At 35.2% G+C, this 27,621-nt stretch overlaps 1 protein-coding gene across 1 annotated transcript in view; it reads right to left on the bottom strand.

Moving 5' to 3' along the window:
* eys (eyes shut homolog) overlaps positions 1 to 27,621 on the bottom strand; it is a 123,619-nt gene that overhangs the window by 51,243 nt on the left and 44,755 nt on the right. The window contains exons 18-23 of the mRNA XM_026277713.1: positions 25,844 to 25,965; positions 20,360 to 20,481; positions 15,141 to 15,400; positions 5,744 to 5,840; positions 3,941 to 4,048; positions 1,398 to 1,543 (exon numbers count right to left, since the gene is read on the bottom strand). Of these exons, the coding sequence (XP_026133498.1) occupies positions 1,398 to 1,543; positions 3,941 to 4,048; positions 5,744 to 5,840; positions 15,141 to 15,400; positions 20,360 to 20,481; positions 25,844 to 25,965 (855 nt within the window). The remainder of the gene's footprint in view (positions 1 to 1,397; positions 1,544 to 3,940; positions 4,049 to 5,743; positions 5,841 to 15,140; positions 15,401 to 20,359; positions 20,482 to 25,843; positions 25,966 to 27,621) is intronic.

Below are 27,621 nucleotides of genomic sequence, written 5' to 3'. Positions count from 1 at the left end.
AATTGATAATACAGTACAAAAGACAAATGAAATTAATCTTCAAGCCGGCCGATGGCGATTGAGATTACACTTATTTTTAAAACAACATTGAAAGGGGGCTAGCAGAGTAATGGCCTTGGTATTCGTACAATGTAGGTGTTTGTACATACACTGAGGTTCTAAAACACATGCGTTTCGATCCAATAGATACTGACATGTCTAAATGTATTGACAGGTCTAAAGTGTACTGTATGTACAATATGTACAAAGGTGCAAATGTTTAATATTTTCCGAAAGGTTGATTTGATTTATAAAAAATAATACAATTTAAAGAGCAATGTAATACTTCATCAAGGCTGCATTCATTTGATTAAAAATATAGTAAAAATAGGAATAGTTTGAAATATTATTACAAATTGTTTTTTTATTTTATTTTATTTAAATGCACTTTAAAATATGATTTATTTCTGTAATGGTAAAGCTGAATTTTCAGCATCGTTATTCCCGTTTCAGTGTCAATTGATCCTTCAGAAATTATTCTAATAAGCTTAATTGGTCCCTTAATGCATTCTTGCTAAATATACAAGTGTTAATTACCTAAAAAAAAGGTTTTAAATTAAAATGAATGGCCTAACATCTAAATTAAATTATTTTAATCAAGAAAAAAGTAACTTTATTAATGCCAAAATTGTATTTAAAATCACTGAATCAAACTAAATACATTAGGTTACACAAACAAATATACATTTAAGGGACAGAGCAGGAAGAAATAGCTCCTTAAGGTAACAATTTCAGTTTACCACTTTTCACAGTAGAGAGTGCAACCTTTACATTTTTAATCCCATCTGGATTTCATTCATAAGTAAATCTGTTTTTTTTAATCTTTATCCTTTTTGATCTTTAACCTTTTTAATCTTCCATAATTTACTACTAATAAACAACAGCCAGGATATAGATTTGTTTCTGTCAAATCTAGCTGTCATGTTCAGTTCAGACCAGTTTTCAGAAGATTCGTAAAGATTGTATGTTTTTAAGTGTTTACATTTTAGATGCTTTCAATATGTTGACATTGTACAATTCAGTGCTTATCCAAACATAACATTAATAAATGTCCACGGATGAGGATGAGATCACCCCAGGGAAAAAGGAAAATAGCGAATGAAAAAAAGGACTGAAGAGCTGAATAAAATGCAGAGGATGAGGGGGATGTGTTTAGTTAACTCAAGGTGAATCGGTGTGTGTGTGTAGATATTGGCGAGAGAGTGGGATCTAATTAAAGTGGTAAATGTGCTGAGCTATTTGTGTGTTCTTTCCACTGAGAATCTGTCAGGCTGGGGGAACGCAGCTCATGTAGACACGATAAGCCCTGGTTTCTCTCATTGATTTTGTGTCTGGGGCTCTGGCCGAGGGGGACGTACCTGAGAAGCCACTATGGCAGACACATATGAATCCCCCAGGTTTGTTGATGCACATAGAGTCATGGAGGCAGGGGGAATCTTCACATTCGTTTATGTCCAGGTTGCAAAGCGTTCCAAAATATCCGGGAACACAGCTACACTGGAAACTTGAAATGCACAAAAATAACATTATTAGCCAAATCTTCTTTTTAAAATCCTATGTTGTGACACAGATGTCTGCCAAACAAAATGGTGCAATATCTGCATGGAGTGTTTTTAGGAAAACTGACAGACAGGGAAAGGTCTGATTGACAGCAAAAGATCTAAAGTGTGTCTGGTAATCATGACTTTGGCTTCTGCTATAATCGGACAAAATAACTGACTAGCTGACTGTGTTTCAGATATGCTGTCACCTGTCTAATCGGTGAGGACTTGGCCAGTTTAGTGGCTTTGTATCATATATTCACACTTTAATAGGGCATTTGGTTTCCTGCTGTTTTTACTGGCTTTTTTTGTTCACTTGAGTGCTCTGCTGGGCTTAGTACATTAAGCATTTAAAATGATTTTTCCTCAATCTTTAGAAATAAAAGTGATTGATAACTTTAAGATCTCCATTTACTGAACCCTGCTGGCCCTTTTCTATCAACAATGGCTGGAATTTACTTCGGTAAATAATGACATATACATTATATATAAACAACACCATTTTTTTTAACGATTCATTTACATTTATATATTTAGTGGACACTTTTCTCCAAAGCGACTTACAATTGAGGAATACAAGTGATTCAACAAGTGCTCGTAATACAGTACAAAGTTTCAGACATTGTTCAGATTAGTACAAGTACTAAACAGTTGAATTAAGAAAAGAGAAAGCAAAGTTTTCAGCTGTCGTCATTCAGCATTCCGGATAGGGCTGGGAAGATCATTCCACCAGCCAGGAACGGTGAATGAAAATATTCTGGAAAGTGATTTTGTGCTTCTCTGAGATGGTATCACGAGGCATCACTCAACTGTAGATCTCAAGCTTCTGGAGGGGATGAAGATTCATAAGAGTGAGAGGAAGGAGAGTGCTGAGATTGTGACTGTTCTATATGTAAGCATCAATGTCTTGAACTTGATGCGAGCCGAAACCCGTAGCAAGTGATAAAGAGATCTATTATGTGGGCCGTTTTGGGCTCGTTGTAGATCAGTCAAGCTGCTGCATTCTGAATCAAAATAATGATGCAAAATCATGTCACAAAAATGTTTAGGCTTTGAGTGTTCTTTAAAAATATAGGACAGCATCACCTATATCAGATCTGACAGCACACTGCAACCCAAGTATAGAAAAACACTGTTAACGGCTGTTTACATGAAACACGTGCTGGGTCTATATCAGGGATTCCCAAACTTTTCCCAAACCTTTGACCGAAAATATTTATGTTTGCAAACCCTGATTTATATAAACATGAGCTAGATTGATATCTTTGGCCATTATAGCAAATTTGTTCTCATTCCATAGAATGACATCAATTGACACCATGACAGGTTGAATCCAGGTTATGATACAGAACCAGAAAGAATGTGAAAAATGAGCATGGGAAACAATTAGCATTTTGGGTGAAATTAAACAGAGGGGGAAAAAGATGAATGCCAATATCCAATAAAAAATCCTGCCGTAGAGCAATATAACTATTTCACATTTTAAAGAGCCCTTGGGTACAAATTGGGCACAAGTAAGACATTTACTTCAATATAATTAAATATAAGCTATGTACAGTTTATGTTGCTTGCAAAAATATTCTGTAGGAATGCATGATTATTTTAAACGTTTATCAATGTTTTTTTGTGCAACAAGATGATGTAGTTACGATATCTACCAGCAGGGGCATTCTGGACCATGCAAACCAGCCAAACGTTGACCTCTTTGACTCTGAACAACATCCTGCATGCTGTAGCCTACGAAGGATCTCAAAGCAAACATCTGTAAACTACATACAGACACACCGGACTCTGACAGGTCAAGGTAAAAGAGCTCCGCTGAGAACGATCTCCTCTAAAGCAAGCCCTGCCACTTCAAAAGTGCACTTGTTTGGAAGAGAGTAAGTTGTGAGCCAACGGAAACACCTGAAGTGAAATCCATCGCTGAGAGTAGATGATCACAGGGGAGCCCGTACATGATAGGAGACAAAGTGGAGACAAACCATTTAGGACTCAAATTGGCCTCGGGATTCCTCTGCCCATATGTCGGAATTAACCAAGAGCGGCCCTGGGGCGCAATTAAAGTACAACGAGGAGAAGCTCTAGTAGAGGAAAGCCAATATAGAGGTGTGATGCGAACATGCTGACCTATTCACACTTGTGTTTAGTCCAGCAGCTTATATATGTCAAGGATGAAAAAGGACCTTCATTATAAGCTGAAGCACTTTAGACAATAATACCAGCATCTCTCAAATGTGTCTCATTTCTAGACCATCTAGTAAAAACAAACAATTCAGACAGGGCTCCTATATCATAATCAGTTTAAGGGGGTTTTGGTACTGAGTGGAAAAAGTGCAATGTGGTGTTGCCATGGTACTTACCCGTTCACAAGGTCTTTGCAAACACCTCCGTTCTGGCAGGGGTTGGATGCACACTCATTGATGTCTTTCTCACAGTGTTGGCCCGAGAAACCTGGCTTGCAGAAGCAGCTGCACAGAGATGACAAAAGGAGGATTGGTTTACAGTTGTGAAAAAAAAAAAAAAAAAAAAAAAAACTTTTTCTGGAGTTACGTGACCAAAATGTTTTATATTTTATATTGCAAGACCTACCAGACATGACGATAATAAACTATTTAAATCGTTGTTCATATAATAATAATAAAAACGTAAAATTCAACCATACATTCAGTTTATTTCAATAAAAGAAACGTTTTATTATTTCTGGTTTTGAAAAGTTTGATATTTTAGCCAATATATTAAGACATAGACCACTGTTTAGAAGTTTGGGGTCTGTAATTTAAATATATTTTAAATAAGTATTTATGTTTATCAAGGCTGACCTCATCAGTCAGTAAAAGTGGCAATATTCTGAAAAATGATTGCAATTTTTATTAAAATATTACAATAATAGTTTTCTAGCTTAATATAATTTCAAAATGTAATTTATTCTCGTGATGGTAAAGCTGAATTTTAAGAAGCCCTTACTCCAGCCTTCAGTGTCTTATGATCATTCTGAAATCATTATATTATTTGGTGCTTAAGACACATTTTTTATTATTATTCGCACTAAACACAGTTCATAAAACAGTTAATATTTTTGTGGAAATTGTTATAACTCTTTTCAGGATTCTTTAAAGAATAGAAAGGTAAAATGAACAGCATTTATTTGAAATAAAAATCTTCTGTAACATTATAAATGTTTCTTACTGTCACATTAGATCAACATAAGGCATGCTTGCTGAATAAAAATTGTAATTTAATAAACATATATAATAAACATAAATAAATAAATGGCTGTCATCTCTAGTGTGTTAAAACACCTGAGCTCCCAACGAACTAGAGGTGGAAAAAATAGACATGTGGCATACAAGCCAAAAATTGACCTTTCTGATAAATATACACAGTATTATGTCTGTAAAATAGCAAACTTCGACTGCTATACACAAAGTAAATGGGCTGCTTTAGGCAGGACAACAATTGAACTGCAGTCGAGTCAGAATTTGACCTCAAGTCAAATAAATGTGGAGCCAGCTGAAATGAGAAATATTATAAAATATTCTTTACATACTTTTTAAAGAATTTAAATGTAAATTGTTTTTTTATTTGGTATTACTGTATGCATTTTTTATGAATAAATTGACAAATAATTATACATAATTTGTAATAAATAACACAATTATTGACAATAATAATGAATTATGATAATTTTTTTCTTTTTTTTTGAGCAAGATTATACTGTATTTTATGAGCAATTCTTGAAGAGATATATTCAGGACAGATATTTCACTAATTGTTTCTCACTGTATGTTGATATTGTCTTGTGAGGTCTTAAAGAGATAGTTCACCCAACAATAACAATTCTGTCACTATGTTGTTTAGACTGTTTGCACATTCTGTTGGATTTGTTTATTCTTTTTAGAACTAAACAGAAGTGATCACTGTGAACCATCATTTCATGGAGTAAAAAAGTTACATAAAGGCTTATCTTGTGTTCCAAGCAATAAGTACTGTAACTCCATACAGGTTTAAAACTACATTGGAGGTGACTTATTAATGACATGATTTTCATTTTGGGTGAACTGTCCCATCAACACAAAACAATGCAAGACTACATATCTACATATCTGCTGAAAGACAAACAAACACAATGGAGAATGAAAATTAGAAATAAAAGGCAAGAAGACCTGTATCTGTTGACCCCATCCACACAATGGCCTTGGTTCTGACAAGGTCTTGAGACACAGTCATCGCTATCAATTTCACAGCGAGTTCCCTCAAACCCTGCAAGACAGATGAGACGGTCATGGATCAGTAAGTCTCACTGCTCCCTGAAAGCGTTAGGATCAATGATAACAAAGGCCCTTGGTGAATGGCATCTTAATGGAACTGTGCACCTCCCTATAGCTCATCTCATCTGCCAGGCCTCGCGCTCCTAGCGTCTCCTCCGAGGGCTCTAGCGGCTCTAATAATACCTCAGTGCCTCCACAGATTAGGCTGAGGACTCATGGTGGAAGTGTGGAGAGGATCTCGTTAGGATGGGGGAGACAGAAGGAGGTGAAGTTCAGGGGCCTCTTTCCTCCTGTTCATTATGAGGATGAAGGGAAGGAAGGGGTGTAATCAGCTCAGGGCTCTTGTTGGGGAAAAGGTCCTGGGAGACGTGAATATTCAGCTTTTTGTAGGAGCGCTGCCACTGTAAGCTCATCCTCTGTTCAGCAAGATGCGTTATCCCTGAAAAATGCTTTAGAGTCAACATAAAATCAAAATGGACCTTTTTACTTTAATATTCTACCTCTGAAACAACTTTCCTTTTCAGGTTATGTCACTTACAGTAGACCATACAACCTATTGGATGTTATATCAGAAATATTTTAAGATTAAAGCAATACTTTAGAAATATGGTGATTTGGAGCTTAAGAATCATTTCTTATCATTATCAATTTTGAAAACAGTGAGCTGATTAATATTTTCATGAAATGTGCAATATTTTCTCCCCCCAGGATTCTTTGAATATAATTTAGAAAAAACTTTTTTTTAAATCTTGCAACATTATAAACAGATTTATTGTCACTTTTGAAACAGTTTATAATATATTTTCTGAATAAAACTATTAATTTCTTGTAAAAATATATACTAACTTAACACACACACACACACACACACACACACACACACACACACATATATACATATATATATAATTGAAATTATACTATAGCTACTATTTTGGTAATTCTTGCATTAGATTTTTTTTCCATTTGTTGATTTTCCAGAGTTGGCTGATTTGAACGGGCATAAACCCCAAATTTCATTTCACATATCATCCTTCCATTCTAGCAAACACCACTGAGAACTGGGTCTCTGCCATTATGGATGCATAGTACAGTACAATATCTGCTGGATTATATACAGCTGGCACAGGCCCATGATGAACTGTCAATCATAATGTCTCCATAGGGAAAATTTGGAGTGTCAACATTAATGCATCTGCAGTAAGAACACACAGTGAGAGTGGAGTTTCTTCACTGTCAAAACATAGCGCAAGATACCTGTGGCTTGCACAAATGTTCCATCATTCTTTCCCAGCATCCTCTGCGCACCCCACAAAGCCGTGCAGGTAATCCCTGGGACAACTCATCCTTCCAAAGTAAATATGAGACTAGTTTGAAATTTAGCCATATCAACACAGCCATGTGTCTTGGTGTTTGAAGTTCACTGTTAGTCTTGAGACATTGAGAAACAAGTAAGTCTGAAAACAAATAAAGTCTGCATTACAAGAGTGTACACGATTATACAATAAAAATCAAATATAGTTGGTCCCACATTGTCATATCTATATCAAAATTTTATCTATAACAAAAATTTAACATGACCAAGAAAGTGACATAACATTCAGCCAAGTATGACAACCCATACTCAGAATTTGTGCTCTGCATTTAACCAATCCAAAGTGCACACACAGAGCAGTAAACACACACAAACTGTGAACAGCCATTTATGCTGCGGCGCCCGGGGAGCAGTTTGGGATTGCCTTGCTCAAGGACACCTCAGTCATGGTATTGCCGGCCTGAGATTCAAACCCACAATCCTAGGGTTAGGAGTCAAACTCTCTAACCACTAGGCCACGACTTCCCCATTAAAAAAAAAAGACTGATTCTTCCATTTAGATTTTTTTTTTTTTGAGAAAGCATTTGAATTATTGCTTGGGCACTTAAAAAAAATACTGTGCTATAAGAAATACCCCCTTGGTCTTCTCTTTTCTGTGTATTTGCTGCCACTTTTTTTGTATAAATGAAAGTACAATGCAATTAGTCAAAATTGCCAGTTCTACTGTTTAATACAAAATAATAATCTAGATTACAGTAATGAAACTGTAAAATTATGGTACACTGCTGGAAACCCTACTGCCAGTATATTACTGTTAATTTACAAAAAAAGCTGTAATTCAGAAAACTGTAAAATTACGGTTCACTGCTGGAAACCCTGCTGCCAGTATATTATTTCAAACTATTATTAATTGCGCATTCAAGACTGGACTTATTCAGTAGCTCTGTTCTAAAACATAGTAAGCTTCCTCACTTCTAGGGCACCATACTAACTGAAATAGAACCTCATAAGTGACAGATTTAGAACATTTTTCAATTAACTCTCTCTGTGTTGCACAAATAGCACTAAAGAAGAAAACACTCTCAAGACTCAACTCACAATTGATTTTAATATACTGTAGGGATCCACAGTATTATCTGAACATTATCAGAATCAGCTGATAAAGGCTTAAAATGTCAACTCGATATGAAATACTGTCGATATACCTAACCATTAATGGGCTCAAAAACTTTAGCCTATAGGCCTGTTTGTAATAAAATTGGAACTTATTTAAAAATCTGTGTTTTTAGAACACTGTCATGGGTGAGACACTGAAAAATAAGGACATGAGCGCAATGGTCAGATCCTAGCTCATTTACAAAAAATAAAATAAAATAAAATAAAGTAGCACAGTAAAGTGTGTGAACGACCCTTTATGAACTTTTAAGTGGTAAAGAAGCTACAAACTACCCAAGTTGTTGTACTTCTTATAATTATTTTTTCTTCTGAGAATGTAGTTTCACATTGGCAAATTGATAATGAAGTATGCATAAATTATACAGTACAAACATATATTATGCATCCCCCCTTTTTTTCCGAGACAATTTATCATGCGATTATCTGTCCTATAAAACATACATATAACGGCTATAAGAAGGTGTCTTAGAAGACAACATAATTAATGTGCCAAACTTTTTGACCAGTATTCACATTGACGTGATGCCATTAAATGTTGCCTAAGTAGGTGCAGGCTCACAGAATAAGGTGATTCATTCAGTGCCATTTCTTAAATCTAGCTTTCTCAATAATGGATGCCAAATTCCCAGGCCTTTTGCAGTGTTGTCCTACATGTAGCATATGCTCACTTAACATGCATGATTCATAACAGCCATATATACTGCAGGAAGAAACCTATTAGGTAAATTCAATCGTACAAATATCCAATTCTTACAGATATCCACCTTCCCGGGCTGCAGATTCTTTAGAAACCCCAGCTTTCAGCTATTTTAATGTTTATTAAGCATAAAGCTATCGTTTCATAAAGCTTTAATGTAATGCACCAGTGAAAGGCAGAGAGTGCCATGGCTGCATCAAGGTCAATAAGATGAGACCATCCTGAATGACTTCAGTGCTTGTACTGTTAGAGTCATTTCTGCACTGAATGTCATTGTTTTGTATACACTGTCTGTTATTCACATTTCCTGTCTCTTTGTGTGTCTGAGGTTGTTCAGGAGAGCTGATCAATTCATTGCTGCCATACAATTATGAAGAATGAAGTCATAACTTCTATTTCATTCTTCAAAGAATTTCATTTCGCCACATTGATGTTGATAACCGGGACCACTTCTTATTGAAATTAGCTTGTCACACAAAGAGAAAAATAACAAAAGGATGTACTTGCGGCCACACATGTACAGCCGCCCCATACTTTTCGCAATGCATTGCACTATAGGCAGAGATACAATCATGATGTAGAAAAGATAAGGCCAACTGCAGAGGGAAGCCATTTACTGACTGGTTAGAATGGGATACAATCTCAAACAAATGTAGACAGGGGTTGAAAACTGTATAGGGAGGGATAAAATGAGAAGAGGGAAGAAAAAAACACACCAGAAAATAAAAAGCTTTTGTTCTGAACGTGGGAATTTGCCCAAAAGCTGAACCACCAACTGCAAACTGAATTGATGCACAGAGGGTATATAGTGTATAGGGTATGCAGGGCTTGATCATCATCTTTGGAGGAACACTTAATTAAGAAACAGAATACAGATTTTAAATTCATTATGAGGGTTAATGTTGATAAATGAAAAAGGGTGTAAACATTCTCTTACAGTTGGTGGGCGGGGGGTGGAAATATATACATACAATTTCTTAAGAGCAATTTTTGAAGTGGGCTTTGAATAATACAGGCACAATTTTAATTGTAAAATTTGAATTTAATTTGGTAAATTTGAATTTACCCTTGGTAAATATTAACAAAGGTGGCTGTGAAAATAAACCTGAATCATTTACCCTTTTGATCTTTCATTAAAAAAAAATTCACAAAATTCTAAAATAATGGAAAGTGTGTGGGGGGCTTATTACATTTATTCATTCATTTAGCTTATGCTTTTAACGAAAGCGACTTACAATTGCTATATATGCTATATATGAAATAAATGTTTTTCTCTAGTTCATATTAGCCACACTTATTGCAACGCCCTTTTCCCAAGATAACAGCTCTGAGCTCTCCTACAATGCCTGATGAGTTTGAAGAACATTTGATAAGAGATCAGAGACCATTCCTTCATACATAATCAACCCAGATCCTTCAGATTCGCAGATCCGTGTTGGTGCTTCTTTCTCTTAAGTTCACCCCACTAATTTTCTATAGGGTTCAGGTCAGGGAACTGAGATGACCGTGACAGAAGTTTCATTTTGTGCTTAATGAGGCAGTCAGGTTTAGATTTTTTTATCTGTTGGTTTTTGATAGGATCCATGATGCCAATATCTGAACAAGATGTGCAGGACCTCCGGTAGAAAAAAACAGGCCCACAACATTAAAGATCCAGCAGTATATTTAACTGCGGGCATGGGGTACTATTTATCCCTGTTTGCACCTAACCCATCTGGTGGGTTTGCTGCCAAAAAGCTCTTTTTTTTTTGTTACGCTTCATCTGACCATAGAAGAAGTCCCATTTGAAGTTCCAATCTTGTCTGACAACTGGATATGCTGGAATTTGTTTTTGGATGAGTGAAGAGGATTTTTCTTGAAATCTATCTGAACAACATGGTGATATAGGGGCTGTTTGATTTTTTTATTATAGGCTATATAGGCAATATCTTTGCCCAATGGTGAAAATGGGGATTTTAAAAGCTTTAGCTATTTTCTTATAGCCACTTTCTATGTTGTGAAATTCAACAATCTTGTTCAGCACATCAGAACTATATTCTTTGGTTTTACTCTTTGCGATGGATTAGGGATAAAGGAATTTTGGCATTTGTTTCCTTCTATTTATAATCCTGTAGAACATAGAATAGGAAGTCATGGCTGGAGAATTTCAAACTCCTTGTCACTCTGGTGTGCTAAACAAATTTAATTATGAATGATGATAAAAAAAATAATGGTGCTCAAGAAACATTTAATATGATCATCAATGTTTGAAACTGTTAATATGTTTGAAATGTTTGAAAACTGCTTAACACTTTTGTGAAAATAATACACCCTTGTTAAATAAAAGTATTAATTTCTTTCAAAAAAAGAAAGAAAAAAGTATAAAGAAAAAAAGACTACCCCCAAAACTTAACAATAATATAATATAATAAAATGTTTAATTAAATTATTAATTAAAATTAGTCCTGAACAATGATTCTTTTTTTTAAAAAAATTGTGATTAATCGCACAATTGTCTGCAATTAATTGGAATTAATTGCATTGTTATGCACAAAACTAACAAGGCATTCGAAAGCAGTGTATTATGCACTTTTTTCATTTAAAATTAAGCTTACTACTAATGTATAACATTTGGTTTGCAAACACTTTAAACAAATAAGGTGCTTTTATAATATAATATTATATAATATAATAGCAACATGAAGGTGAGCAAACTATGACAATTTGTTGATAAACAAGTCTGCAAAAGACAGACTACTACAAAAAAGGGCAAAGTACAGCAGCTTTGGGGTAGAAGTCATTTTTGTAGGAATGCTGGCTGGGTTTCAATCCATCGGTTGTACAATAATACACAGTGTATCTGCCAGGTGACCTATGTACTAATATATGAAGTGTGGGTTGAGAACAACTGTGAGTCAGAGAGTCTGTAGAATGAGAGAGAAAGAAAAGAGATACTGTGAGAGAGAGATAGAAATAAAGAGAAAAAGAGGTGGCATGTGAGCCTACGCACATCTCTAGCTCAGTAATGTATGCAGCAGTGGATGCTAATTTCCTATTTCTCTCCCCAAAACATAAATCCACGGATTGCCAAAGGACTCAATTCTCATCCCTCCCCAGCATTCTTTTCATTTCCTGCCTGATATGTTACTACAAAAAAAAAAAAATTCTTTCACTGACTGGCATCTCTTATCCCACAAACTACATTCGTTCAGGATGCCCTCAGCGAAAGAAGGGATGCCAGGCAGGTTTGATCATGCAGGTGCCATCGAAGATGCATAACAAGGAGGAAAGGCATTTGGCCACATCATAGTTCATAACAACCAGATGCATTCTAGACAGGGGTGTGCGCTGTTCATCTCATGGGCTTTTCTCTCGATGGACTGTTAAAAGTTATGAGTTAGACTTTTTTAGCTTATAATTCAATAATACAGCAGAAGGGATAAACGATTTTAGGGTAGCCACTAGGGATGCACATTTTATTAAGACTGACTAGCAGAATTATTGCTATTATTAGGGCCCATGCATCATTATTTAAAAAAATCTACAGTTATTTCTAGGTTGTGATGTGAAATACTGACTACATACTGCATATGTTGGTTTGCCCAGGACTTTAATTATCTTCATGTAGTGAAGCTCTTTTAATCATTACTGTACAGGTACAACCGGATACAATGCAATCTGATTTAAAGTACTGCCATTGCAACTAATTATAGTGCCAAAAGCGTTGCTGCCATTGTTGTCACTTGCAAATACTCATCCCTAGTAACCACACAGTGAGACAGACCTCTGCATTATACAGTTGCATAGTACTGTGGTATTCACTACTGTTGAATGAGTAATAGCATCTGAATCGCTGTGATCAACTGAATACAAATGTGCAAAATTTCAAGTTAGAGCAATCTGTGCCTGAGATGCAGCAGACATGTATTATGAGTAAGTGATCTGGTCTCAACAAGCATAATAATATCAGGAGGGTTTGAAATGACAGATGAGCGTGTATGTGCATGTGCAATAGAGTACGCTTCACTGTGATTAAAGAGATTGTGCAGAAACCTCTCTTGCACCCCCTTTTCTATGCATTCATCAGACAGGGCTCTTCTTCCTTTGATGGAAACCTGCAGCCAATATTTAATGAAACACTTGGAACTTGTTCTTTGGCAGAAGTGATAGGGTCTGTCCTGTCTCTGCAGACAAAGTCAAAAATAGGAAAGCAAAGGAAATGGGAAAATCATTGGAAGGGTAAGACACCGTTTAACAAGAAAGAAAGTACGATTCAAGCAGTTACAATGGCTTCAAATCACTGTGTGATCCTTAATAATTCTCTCCCATGCTGAAGACATCAATGGACAAATACTGCAGGGGAGAGCTGGCAGAACAAAACTAGAAAGTCATGCATATCCAGAGAGCCACAGTTTCCTCTCATGAGCCACTCTTTCCTTCTATGAGTACAGAAATGTTGAGTATTTCAGCAGATTTGAAGGTTAGTTGAATATAACACAATTCAAGGGAGATATTAGATGTGCATTTCAGATTATTGTAAATGAGAAAGAATATAAACATGACTGTCTATTAACTCTAATTTATCTGCATTCAAATGTTTTACTTAAAACACATTAAACAGGGTCATACAATGGAAACAACACACTTTTGTTTGTTCGACAATTCAAAAAGACCATCTATTGAAATCAAGCTGCAAAAGTGGCTCAAGGCTAATAAAAAAAATCTATGTTTGCGATCTCACATGCAGCCGTGCACGTTGACATATTCATCACACCTACGTGCTGCTCAATTAGGGTTAACAACAAGCTACTCCTGTACAGAAACTATCACTTTACAGTATTCTTTTGAAGGATCTCAAGATCACAAGCAAGTGGCTGAAATTTAGTTTTACAAAGGTCGCTAATCACTTTAGTATGGCTTTACTAGTTTCTCTGGCACATTTGCGGTCTACAATTGTAGCAGGGCGGTTACGATCGATATCAATACTGCATTTATTTGTTTGATTTTTTTTTTCAGAAATTTCAGAAATATTTTTATTAGGATACATTAAAAATGAACATTAAAAGTATAACAGTATTACAAGATTTCTTATTCAAATAAACGCTGTTCTTACAGCTGCCACAAAAATATTAAGCAGCACAACTTTTTTCAACATTCACAACAATAAGAAATGTTTCATGAGCACCAGATCAGCGTATTAAAGCAATTTCTAAAGGATCATGTGATGCTGAAAACTGGAGTAATGATGCTGAAAATTCAGCTTTGCTATATATTAAAATAGAAAACAGTGATATTAATTTGCAATAATGTTTCACAATATTACAGTTTTTACTGTATCTTTGAACAAATAAATGTAACCTTGGTCAGCATATGAAACTTCTTTCAAAACCATAAAAAAAAAGAAAAAAAAAGAAGAGTGTGTAAATATTCCAGTTAAGTTCTTTATAGTCACTGTACAGGTACAATAAGATTACCCCAAAAGCAGACCCAAGATCAGTGTGCTGACCAAGAAATCAAATCCAGGTTGACTGCCTGGAAGCAAACTATACTCATCAGTATACCACCAAAGCAGTGCTGTGATTTTATTGCAGGGTTTTCTATGACCTTCAACAAATTTCCTTACTTGCTCATGGAAAATAGATAAGAGCTAGTAAAAATCATTTTATATAAATTGCTTTGTGAATTTCCAAATCTATGTACTTTCTTTGATCTTTGAAAATAATAATATAATTAAGTGTCTATACTTAGTGTACAAAATGTCTCCAATGAGGTCAAGGAGTCAAGGTTTTGTTGGGGCATGACCTCATTAGATCCTGCAGGAGATGCTGTAAGTACACCATCCGGCAGAAAAAAAGCATCTTTCGGCTTTAATGGCCATTCAGAAGGATTCATGTATGGATGTGGTGAAAAAAAATATATCTTTCTCCATGTTCATTTAATGTGGACTAAAATAAGCATCTAGCAAAGGTGTAGAAGGAAATGCATAATATTACCTGAATAACCAACTCAGTGAAAGGCACGTGAATTTAAACAAGCAGTAAACATAAGGCACCTTTGAATGACAGATCTGACCCAGCATGTGGGTGGGAGAGAAGGTAGGATATAGTTGGGATGCTATATCTCACCGACTGGGCAAACACAGAGGGCGGTTCCATCTGACTTGGCATGGCAGGTAGAGTTGTGCAGGCAGGGGTTATGCCGCAGGTCGCAGGGGTTGAAGGTCTGTTCACAGAGGAGGCCGGTAAAGAAGGGCGGGCAGGTACAGGAAAACTCCCCTGGGATGTCAGACTCCACACAATGTGCACCGTTCAGGCAGGGAGAGGATGAACATTCCTTCACATCCTCTCCACAATCCAGGCCTGTCCAGCCATGAGGACACGTACACCTATGAGGCAAAAGAAGTATTTTCACATAAGTTCTTTTTTTTTTTTTTAAGCTGACGTGACTTTTTCATTATTTTTGATGAATACTGTGGCAACTCTTTTCTGTATAGCAAACAAGAATTACGACCAAATGGTGTCAAGCTTTAAAATTACAAAAATTGCACCATAAAAGAGAATCAGAAAGTACATCACTTTTGTGTTACAATACCGTTTAAAAGTTTGGGTTTAGTAAGATCTGTTTTTATGTTTTTTGAAAAAAGTCTCTAATGCTCCCCAAGGCTGCATTTGTTGTTAAAATACAGTAAAAAAAAAAAAAAAAAACACAATAAGACTGTGAAATAATGCTAGATTTTAAAATAAATGTATTCTAATTTAATATATTTAAAAATGTAATTTGTTCCTGTGGTTGCAAATCAAAATTTTTTATCAGCCATTACTTTAGCTGTCATTTTCAACATTATATTATCAATGTTGACAACAGCTGTGCTGCTTGAAATTAGATGCATTTCTTCAGCACTAGAAAGTTCAACAGAACTGCATTCATTTAAAATTGAAATAATAAGAATACAATAATAATAATAATAATAATTTTGGAACTTTACAACCCCACTTACCATTTATTCTTTCTTTAACCTTTTTTATTGGAAAACTTCAGCAAGGATATCCTTAAAAAATAATAATAATCTTTTGTATTTGATGAAGGACAAAGATGTACTGGTTTGGAACAACATGAGAGCGAGTAAATGAAGACAGAATTTTAATTGTCGGTTGGTCTATCCTTTTAAAACATAATTTAGAAAATAATAGTGTCTTGAAATCCTTTGGAATTCCATTGTGAAATTACAGAGGAAAATGATATTGTAATATTAAAATATTCATTAATGTACAGACCAACTGACACTCCTGGCACACAGTGACCTTGTAGCATAAAAGCAAATCCCCCCAGGGGAGGACTCCGATTTGGCTTTACCCTGTGGTGCTTTTCACTAATGAATGTCATACGTCTCTGAAAATCCCTTTTTGTTCATTTTAGACCAGGATTACAATGTGTGTCATGAACTAAACTGTTATAAATTAAACCTTCTACTTAATTTCAGGGGAAAAAAAACCCCACACAAAAGCTATTTTAAAGAGACTATACATGATATTCCTTGAGATGTTATTAAAATAAAATGAACAATGAGTCATAATTATCTGGCAGAACTGCAGATGAAAATCATAGCGGGCACATTTCAAAAATCCTCTATCATTGTCATAATCAAAACACAACAGCCCATGAGATACAGTAAATTACTTACACAAATGTCTTAGTCCATTTTATGTATTTCCTGTTGAAATTTGTTGGATATCAAATGGATTGTCTCTTTTTATGTATGTATTTATTTTAAATAGCCAGTAAGTTTTAGTTTATGTCACAAAAATCGAACCTGTTCATCTGTTAAAGTTAGTATTGTCAGCAAAGCTTACAGACATTGGCTATTATGTGCCACAAATCTCCAAAAAAGCTAATCAAGCTCCAAACAAAGCTGTTTTACTTTACTTTGCCATTCATATTCAAAACGGAATCACTGTTGGGAGATTTCTGGACAGCTGAGGGGATTTATAGGTTAATTGCACTATTGGTCTAAGGACCATTAAATCCCAGACAGCTGGAAGTAGGACACTGTGAGGTTAGAGCGGCGAGCTGGGATTATATTTACCAGAGTGAATCCCAGAGAGTGCCGGAGGGATCTACATTCCACTTGGTGGCAGTGATCTTACAGCCGTGCTGCCAGTCCCCATCTCAAACCCATCCTCTATTCTCTCTCTCTCTCTCTCTCTCTCTCATTTCAGTCTATTTTCTTCCTTCTTTCTCTCTCTTCTTCCCTCTGCTGCCCTTAGCAAGAGGGGATATTAGGTGACTCAGAAGCAGGAGCTTTTTCCTCAAGAGAGTCACTGATTGAGAGAGACCTCCACCTGCTGTGCTCCATTGATTGATTCATTTGTTTTACCTGCCATCTGCAATTCATTATCTCACACATTTGTGAAAGTGCAGTCTGTCTCTGCTTGACAAGAGAATAGGTGGCTAAACTTAGTGCTGTTTTTCATATAGTCCAGGGTTTCACTAATGCAGGTTAATGAGCCCCCGGAAGTTTGCGAGGGAACTGCAGGGGGTTCGTGAGTTGATGAACAGCTAATACGTAATTATATTGAAAGTACAATTTAAATAAATACATTTGGCTGCAAGATAATCACAATATAGCTTACTGCAATAATCAAATCAAAGGCAGCAGTTTAATTAAATAGCTGTATAGTCCGATGCAGCTCATTTCATTGGATGATAATCAAATATTCATTATTCATTTTCCAGTACAACTTTAATTTTCAAATGTTGAAAATGAGTTAACACATACTACTGTACAACTACAACACATAATAGTTATTATAATAATTTATATTATTGTAAATATCAATATTAGAGAACCAGAAACATGCTAATGTCTTCTGTAAGGTCAACATTTTTGAAAAATTTGTCCAAAAAATTAAAATGACCCCATGATTTACTCACCCTTAAGCCATCCTAGGTGAATATGCCTTCCTCTTTCAGATGAATACAAACAGAGTTATTTTTAAAAATGTCCTGGCTCTTCTAAGCTTTATAATGGCAGGGAATTGTGGTCTAGATTTTGAAGCAAAATAAAGTGCATAAATCCATCATAAGAAGTGCTCCACACGGCTCTTGGGGGTAAATAAAGGCCTTCTGAATCGAAGCGAAGTGATGCATTTGTGTAAGAAAAATATATATATTTAAAACTTTATAAAACTTGATCTCTAGCTTCCACTAACTGTCGCAAGCTCACAAGAGAGTGGCGTTCCTGTGGATGATGTAGGATGTAGGTGTAGCGTAAACTCCAGTGAGAATATGTTAGTCCAGTGAGTTTTGTTTACAGCAAAGGAAAACCAGTGTCCTCTTGGCTTAAATCGAAATCCTCCAACATTTCTCTTTCCAAATCCTCAATTTGCTCTTTCCACTGCACTTCCACATTCATAACTGATCACAGGAAATTACTGAAATATGAACTTAAAATCACATGTTTTTTTTTTCATGTCTTCTGGGTTTGGTTGACAAAAAAAGTCCATGCGAAACAATTTTTTTAATATCAACTACTGTAGTTGTGATGTTAACCCAATTCCAATAGGATTTACCAGTTTATGAATAACAATGCAGAACACATGTTTACATTTTGAATTACTGTTCATTTGATATAAAATCTTAAAAACTATAAGAGTGAATTTTATAAGATTTATAAAAAAAAAAAAAAAAAAAAAGTTTTTTTAAAAAATGTTATACACATCCCTGCTTTTAAGTGTATTTACATCAACATTTAGGAGTTGACCTCTAAACTGACACACATGGACTAAAAGCCTCAAAACTCTAATGTCATGTATTTAAATGGAATTGTCAGACATTATATTGTTAATCAAGGGTCATTCTTAACACATGGTAAATGTTAATTAATCCCGGGTAGTCATGTATCATGATTTCTCACTGTATATTTGTAAACCCTGGGTCAACATTCTTATTTACATATTTATGAGGTCACACTTCAGTCCTCTGTCACTCTAATTTACTAACCTTTTCCAAATAACAAGTTTGAAACCAAGGGATAAATGTTTTAAAAATTACGCAATGTTAAACCCTACGGAAGCAACTTCTATGCTAAAGTTAAAGGGATAGTTCACCAAAAAAAATCTAAATTATGTCATTAATAACTTACCTTCATGCCGTTCCAAACCCATGAGACCTCCGTTTATCTTCGGAACACAGTTTAAGATATTTTAGATTTAGTCCGAGAGCTCTGAGTCCCTCCATTGAAACTGTGTGAACGGTATACTGTCCACTGTGCATTTATTGAATCGAACTGTCTGAAAGAACTACTGGTGATAAGAAATCCGATGCAACTGGTTCTTAACTCGTGAACGAGTCAATGTTTCGTTCATTATCTGGCTCGGCTCGGCATTCATCATCAGTTCTCTCTTCACAGCAGTTCAGTCAGTGTACTGTTTGAGTGCATGAATTACTCCGGGATATTGGTTTGTTTGAACTCTGTGGAAGTGTCAGCCACATTAAAAAAGTTAACAGCTTAAGTCATTTGTGGATTAATGCGTATTGAAGACGCGAACCGTTTAAAACTATTCAGTTCGAATTTGGTGAACTGGTTCAAGAAGATCCGGTTACATCGAATGATTCGTTCGTGAACCGGATATCACAAACTGCTTTGTTTTGATCTCTCTTACAACAGACACGGAAGAGAAGACAATGCTGAATAAAGTCATTGTTTTTGCTATTTTTGGACCAAAATGTATTTTCGATGCTTCAAAAAATTCCAACGGACCCTCTGATGTCACATGGACTACTTTGATGATGTTTCTCTTACCTTTCTGGACATGGACAGTATACCGTACACACAGCTTCAATGGAGGGACTGAGAGCTCTCGGACTAAATCTAAAATATCTTAAACTGTGTTCCAAAGATAAACGGAGGTCTCACGGGTTTGGAACGAGATGAGGGTAAGTTATTAATGACATAATTTAGATTTTTGGGTGAACTATCACTTAAAGTTTACATCACATTTATTAATTTAAAAGACATTTTATCCAAAGTAGCTTACAACTGAGAAACAACAGATTAAAATTCTTAATGAAGCACTGTCCAGTATAGTAAAGGCTGGAACAGAGAAATAATAAATAAATGGTAAATGATTAAAAGAAAGTTTGATGTGTTTTTTTTTAAAGAGTCAATGTCAGCAGGAAACAAATAGAAAGGGATTTTAATGCTAAAAAAAAAAAAATAAACTGAACAACCTCATTAATCAGCAGGAAAGTTGCTGAAAAAGCTAGTCAACCATGTGACTCGTCTCTAGCCTGTCCATTCATCCAGATTTTCTTTGCTCCGTCAAGCTGTGTTTTTGCAACCCACCTGTAAGCATTGAGGAGGTCTGTACAGGTGGCATTGTTTTTACAGGGGTTTGAGGAACATTCATCAGTGTCCCACTGACAGAACTCCCCCTCCCAGCCTGGCCGACAGAGGCACTCGTAACTCTGTAATGCAAATGAAGACAGCAAATGAACAGATAATAGACAACAGTGTTACACTTTCATCTAACCCTTGCCTTGACACCAATCACTCAACACACATGAAAATGTCTTCATTAAAACATTCAAATAATTATTCCAAAATTATATTATTTTTTAAATATTTTTACCCAGGTGCTGGGTAGTTTTTTGGTAACTCAGCTGATGTACCCCCTTACCTCCGTTTTTGAGTACCTTATGATTGTAAAAAACTGACTTGCCATTGAATAAAAACTTGTGTTTCCAACATGTTTCCAAAAATGTCCTAACATATATAAATAAAAAAAATAATAACAGATGACACTTCAACCCTTTTTTGAAACATGAAACAAGCAAACAAGTAAATCTATATGTACCTTCCAATTCTTCACTCTTAGTCTGGAAAAAAAACATACAAATTATATAATTTTCTGTGGGCAGCTTCAGCTCTCAGCCCACCTGGTATTAACTCCAAATGTATTTAGCATGGTTTTCAAAGTTGTTATCTTTACAGAAGAGCAACCATTGCTATGCAAATGCACTCTCTCTACCACCCACCATTGCACATCAGATATTCAGGCATGTCTTTAAAGGCATGCAAGCTATTAATTTTGGCATAAATTACTAAAGAAATCTGCATGAGCCACACATTTCAAAGAGAAATATTCAGAATTACACCCCATGCTCTGAAATGAACGGCACTTGAAGGTTTGTGGTTTGTTGTCTGTTATTTTGCAAGGCAAAGGTTTATTCAGTCTCATCCAATGCAAAGGAAATGAGCACAGGTTTGCACAGTTAAGGCATGGTTAGAGTTCTTCATCATGGCTTTCCTGAGGGTTTATCCTGGAGTGCATGCTAATCTGTGCATCATCCAGACACACACACAGTGTTAAACTCTGCCTAATGTAATCTGAGCACCGCAGGCCTTATTCATAGGACAGAAGAAGCTATGCAGACATGGTGAGATAGATCAGATGCTTCCAGAAGACTTCTGTTTTTCACCCCTGGCAAAGGATAGTATAATCTTATTTAGGCTGCTAAATCATCAGCTGAGATCGTATCTCTCCCGAGAAACCCGGGGTTGAGTGGGGTATTTTTATTTTAACAGAAGTAAATAAATAACTACATAAACACTGACAGGAAGTAAACTGCAATCGGTGAAAAGGATTTCGAAAAATCCTGTCTCCACATGAAGTTGCACAAGAAAAGATCATTGTTATGGAATGAGATGGAATAGTATACTCAAAATTATGGCAGAATACATTCAATATTTTTAAATAATTACTTAATAATGTGTACATCTGAGTAAATATTAGTCAAATGGGCTGTCAAAATTAATCACTAAACATGAGTAGCCACAAACAGATCACATGAATAAGAAGAAGAAGAAGAAGAAGAAGAAGAAGAAGAAGAAGAAGAAAAAAAAGTAAAAAAAGTTAACTGGAATTCCAAGAACCACTTGCTTGTAAATATTTTAAAATAACAACCAATAATTGTAACAATAAGTAATATGATTGCTGAAGTAGTCACCTTAATTTAAAAATAGCTATATATTATACATTATCTTAAACTATTCCTGGAATGAAAGTCAGAAGGTAGAACCATATTATTTTTTTATGCTCAAGTATATGCTGGGAAGACAGCAAATAGAATTGAATTAAAAAACTAAAAAAAAAACTAAAAAAAAAAAAAAAATATATATATATATATATATATATATATATATATATATATATATATATAATTCGCTGGAGATAAGCAAGGCAGAACATTTATAAATCGATTATGAAACAACTACACATAAAACTGTATATAAAAACAGTTTTATAAAAAATAAAAAAATATTATATTGTATTATTGATGTCTTTAATTTGGTCACATTTTATTGTAGTGTTTGCTATTGTAAAAAATATTTAATAGATTATACACTAGTACAAATATTGTTATATTCACAATAAATTATTAATAAATATAAAATAAAACAAATTTGTACTATTACTGTAAACAACAGCTACCAATACAATATATATATATATATGCATTTATGTATGTGTGCATTTCATACAAGCAAATACATCTTAATTGAGATTAAAACTCTACAATGTGTGAAAAAGTTTGGGAAAAATTGGATTGCCAATTTTCTTGGGTTAAGGAAGATACTATAGCAAGGATATTGGCAATTTAAATTTAAATTTAATATAAATTTAATGTAGCAAATAGATGAGCAGAGGACACATAGACTGTGGTGTTCAAATGGAGTGATGTGTTATGTCTTAGGGAAACACAGAGGACATCGGGCCATTACGCACACTTCACAAAACCATAATGCTCAAGGGATATGTTGTAACAACCCCTTCAATAAAAGACAAGTTCAGAAAAAAAGGTGCTATGGGGATATAAAACAGAATGTTGTCTTGAGGTTGTTTAACACTTCTGAGATGTGAAGTGAAAAGAGATCTATCATAAAACACAAAAAAATACATATCAAAATTGACATATATACTGTATAGAAACAGAAATAGTGACCCCTTCACTGTGCAATTGAATAAGGAAAAAATTTAAAAGGTAAATATTTGCTTGACCATATAGCAAACCCATTGAAAACCCATTGCAAAACAACACTGAAAATGTCTCCACGTCAGCACTTCTCTCCGCATGCCTCTCAATTCAATTAATTTGATAAGTTCACAAATATTCAAAGCAAGATGATTGATCCGTTGCCTATCATGTTTGTTCTTCCAGAGACCCACGCTTTGGGCAGGTGGAGACTACTGTTGGCAAACCAGCGTGATAGAATATGCATTTTCACACACAGAGGATGGTCAATCTAATTAACTGACTGTATGGAAGTAATTAACTCCCACGTGATTTTCCATGACTGGCCCACTCTCTCCGACCCATATCCTTTGCTATATAATTAGTAGGTGAAAACATAGAATTTAAGAGCTCAATTACATAGTAGCTAAATTATTTCCCAATCAGTGATTTCGTACCTGCGACAGTAGAACTATCTTTTAAAGCATTCTTATGGTGATGAGTGCATATAGAGGCTATTAACACATTGATGCTATTCAAAAACTTTATTGCCAGCCATAAACATGTCAGATGATAATTGCTCCGTGCATTTCTTTTAAATCTCTTCCTTTAAATTTGTAAGCAAGATCAAATATAAATCTAGACTTTCGAGTGTATCGTGGCTTTGAATGGAGTGTCGTGATGACTGCAGCCACCTCATAAGTCTTGCATGAACTTAATGATAACAAAAAGAAAAAAATGCATGGTGTGGACACCTTAACAAGAAGGCTAGTCAATCAATGTTTTTTTTTCTTGATCTGAAATAGCAAAGACATTGGATCATCTTTTTTCAAAATGACTCTCTATGCATCTCCAAGATGATCTCTTTCCTTGATGCAAAATTGCTACTCAGATCATTAATTAACTCAGCATGCAAGAATGCCAATATCCCTTCCTTCATTTCTGTCCACAGGTTCACACCTCTAGGTTTCGAGGGATGCCGTGAATAGCCCAAGTGCATTCTCCATTCAGAAACCAGGGCCTAGGGTTGCATTATTCATCATGAATAAATGATAAACTATTTTTGCCCTCCTGTTCTGTTCTGAGAGCTACTGGAATAAAAATAGAGTAAAAGAAGAGAAAGTCTGTGAGATAAATAAGAAGAGAAAGGGCTGGGGAGGTGCGGAAGAGTGTGAAATGAGAGCACAGAGGCTGGTATCTCTCTTTCTGGTTGTATTAGAGTGGTTTTGCTGAAGGGAAGGAAAAGCCGATTTGGGATAAGAGCCAAACAAATACATGTCACACAGGCTTCTGAGCCACTGATTGCTCTCATTGCCCCTCTTTTTGTTTCTCAGAGAGTGTGAGGTAACACAAGCTTAATCTACAGAACAAAACTCCCCCTCAAAGAATGTCCAGACTGATATGACAGTGCCTGAAATAGAAAAATTATACTAATGATACTTAGAATATTAGAATAATAATAATATAATACTAATAATGTTGCACTCGGTTATATGTTAGAATTTTTAAAAGACAACTTGAAATAACATTTACAACATTTTCAGCTTCAGTAATATGACATTACCAAGTGAAATTGGATTGTGAAAACCATACTGAACATATATGGTTTAGACATAATTGTGACACATAGCTTTTCCCCTACTACTTTAGTTACACCAGCAAAGGAAAAATTCTATAAAAACAAATATTTTCTCCTTAATATGCACTGATAAACTTTTAGCAATAACACCAGGGACAATAATGTTGGGGGTTGGGATTGGAGTATAGTTGGGGCTAAAACACACAGATATTACAGTTCTTGAAAGGCAGAGTAGTACATTTTTAGGTAAACTTATGAATCATGGTACTGTATACTTCCGTTCAAGTGGCATAACTGTAATGAATCAACAGCTACTGTATATGGTTAAATAGAGTGCATCAGTGACTGGCCACTTTTTCAGCAGCCTTGGTCCCATAACTCCAGTCCCATAAAGTCTTGCAAATGAAAAATTCTAATTGACAGATGAATATAAAACTATTGATTAGAAGCTGTTGCACATACAGAAACAACATAATTTACATTTGTTGGAAACTAAAAACATTGGTGCTAAAATTATTCTTCCGGTGCAAATTGCTTGTTTCGGTTCTCTGAACGGTTTGCAGAATCATGGGCAATGTAGATGTCCCATATAGAATTCCACATTTTAACATGATTATCTAAATATAAGCTAAAATAATGCAGACTGAAACCTTCAATAAATGTATATACCATCGAATAACAACCTTGTAACATAGAGTAGGTATGTCTTTTTAAGGTTTATAAATTATTGTTAAAAACCAGTTCCCCTATGGAGAAAATGAATGGGATGGGAAATACGAAGCCGACTGTTGCTCTACATAGATATCAGAAATAAAAGACCAAAATATGATTTAGTATGCAAATAGGAAAAATAAAAAGGAATTCAGTACGTGGACACAATCTGTACATTAAATTGATATATTTTATAGTAATTAGTCATTTTGAATTATTCAGTATATCAAAGTTTTACAAATAAACAGGCTGAAATAACTGCACGAGTCTGTGGAGAAGAACAACATGGTTACAAAAGGCCTATACATTATTTGTTCTGAGCCGGTTACATAATATCTCAGGTGGGCCAAGGAATGATTTATATTTTATTAATTGCCTTGCACAGAGAACAATAATCATTTAACAACAGATGCTACAGCGTATTAGAGGTTATTATATGTAGTTCCCATATGTATTATTCTAAGAACTGCTGTTGTTCTCTCCTTAAGAGCTGTCCATAGTTAGTTGAAGATTAATTGTCCTTACCAGATGGAGGTCCACACAAGTCGAGTTGTTTTCACACATGTTGCTGACACAGTCATTGATGTCCTGCTCACATCTTATTCCAGCGTAACCAGGGTTACACAAGCAGTAAAAACCATCCACAGCTGCAGCAGGAAACACACAAGGAGACAGGAGAATTCACTTTAGAATAGATGAAATACAGTTCCCTATTTTAGAAACACATAAGAAACATTTTCAGAAAAAGTACAATTGCAATTACGTGCTTACGAACTTCATCATTCAATGACGTTGTAGGTACAATATTTATTTTGGGCAACATTTTTAGGACTGGTTATGAAATTAAACCTTGTAAAAGTGATGTCAGTGCACAGATCATAGCAAGCAATAAAAATCACCCAACCACAAAATGTTGCAATAATTCGAAACAATTTTTTAAACATTTTTATTTGATCAAATATACCATAAAACAATGACGTTGTGAAATATTACTAAAATTTCACACAACACTTTTCTTTTCTAATATATTTAATTCCTAGGTATTGAAAACAGTTCAATATTTTTGTGGAAATTGTAAAAAAAAAAAAAAAAAAATCAGGATTCTTTGATGGACAGAAATGTGAAATATCTAAATGAAATATCTTCTGTAACATTTTAAATGGCTTTACTGCCATTTCTGATCTTCATAAAAATACAATACTTCATAGCATCCCTTGCACAGTTAGCTAACCAACTATAATATTTTTGCTATGTCAATATCTATGTGCGCTTCTTATAGGAAATGTGGGATGACATACATAATAAACAGTTTAAAAAAAAATAAAAATAATAACTTGCATAGAACCAATACTTTGCATTAAAAAAACGGCTTTTAGATTTTCAGATTTTAAGACATGGGAACTTGACATTTTAAGCACTTAAGACATTTAAAGACACTTATGACGTTCAATCTGTGGATACATTTTTCACACTCTATATTTCCCTCCACAGCCACAGAAGTCAAAAGTCATATTTCATCATATTTTCTCTTTTGTCTGTAAACCATTGTTCCTAAGCTTATCAGTAAAACAGATTTTCTCTGCTTGTGCAATTCCGTGGTCGTTTATATTCACTCCAGCTGCTGGAAACACAGCGTGTCCAATTAAATGTAAAATGTGTGTTTGTACAGCCATCTCTTTTACAAATGCTACAAGAGTGTCGCTGTCCATGGTCTTCACGCTGCATCTGACTTCTGAAACCTAATGACCCATTCCACAAGCCTTTAATCATTAACGCCGCTGAGGAGAAATGCATCCCATACCCTTCTGCTGCAAAACAGCAGCCTGTGACAGAGGTAATTGTGGGTCCTTACAGCTGCAAAATTTATTACAAGGCCTGCACCGAGTCTCAGGATTCTTCATTATCCCTTAGATTGACCACATAATCTATGCTGCCACTCTGTCTTTGTTCATGTACCCATGATTACTCTCATTAAATGCTCAGAGTCCAGAGTGGCTCCCGTATTACTCACACCAGCTTCTCAAAAAATACACCTTGCCCTCTCACTCTCTCCCCACACAAAACACAGCAGATTGCACACCTCATATATTGCAGACAGGCCCTAAGGGACAGCATGTGCTGGGCTGTTTTTGCTGGTGCAGTTTGGGAGAAAGTAAACAAGTAAACTTTGTCTGGCGGAGATTGTAGGGACTGGAGATGTTGGTAGACAATACAAAGTGGCTGCTGGTTTGAATCCAAGTGGTGGACGAGGAATACTTGGTTGCCTGGTTACAAAATTGTCCTTCATCTCTCTCACCATTTTA

This window comes from Carassius auratus, chromosome 13, assembly GCF_003368295.1.
Source record: "Carassius auratus strain Wakin chromosome 13, ASM336829v1, whole genome shotgun sequence".
NCBI classification, from domain to species: Eukaryota; Metazoa; Chordata; class Actinopteri; order Cypriniformes; family Cyprinidae; genus Carassius; species Carassius auratus.
This window is presented reverse-complemented; position numbering and strand designations above follow the sequence as displayed.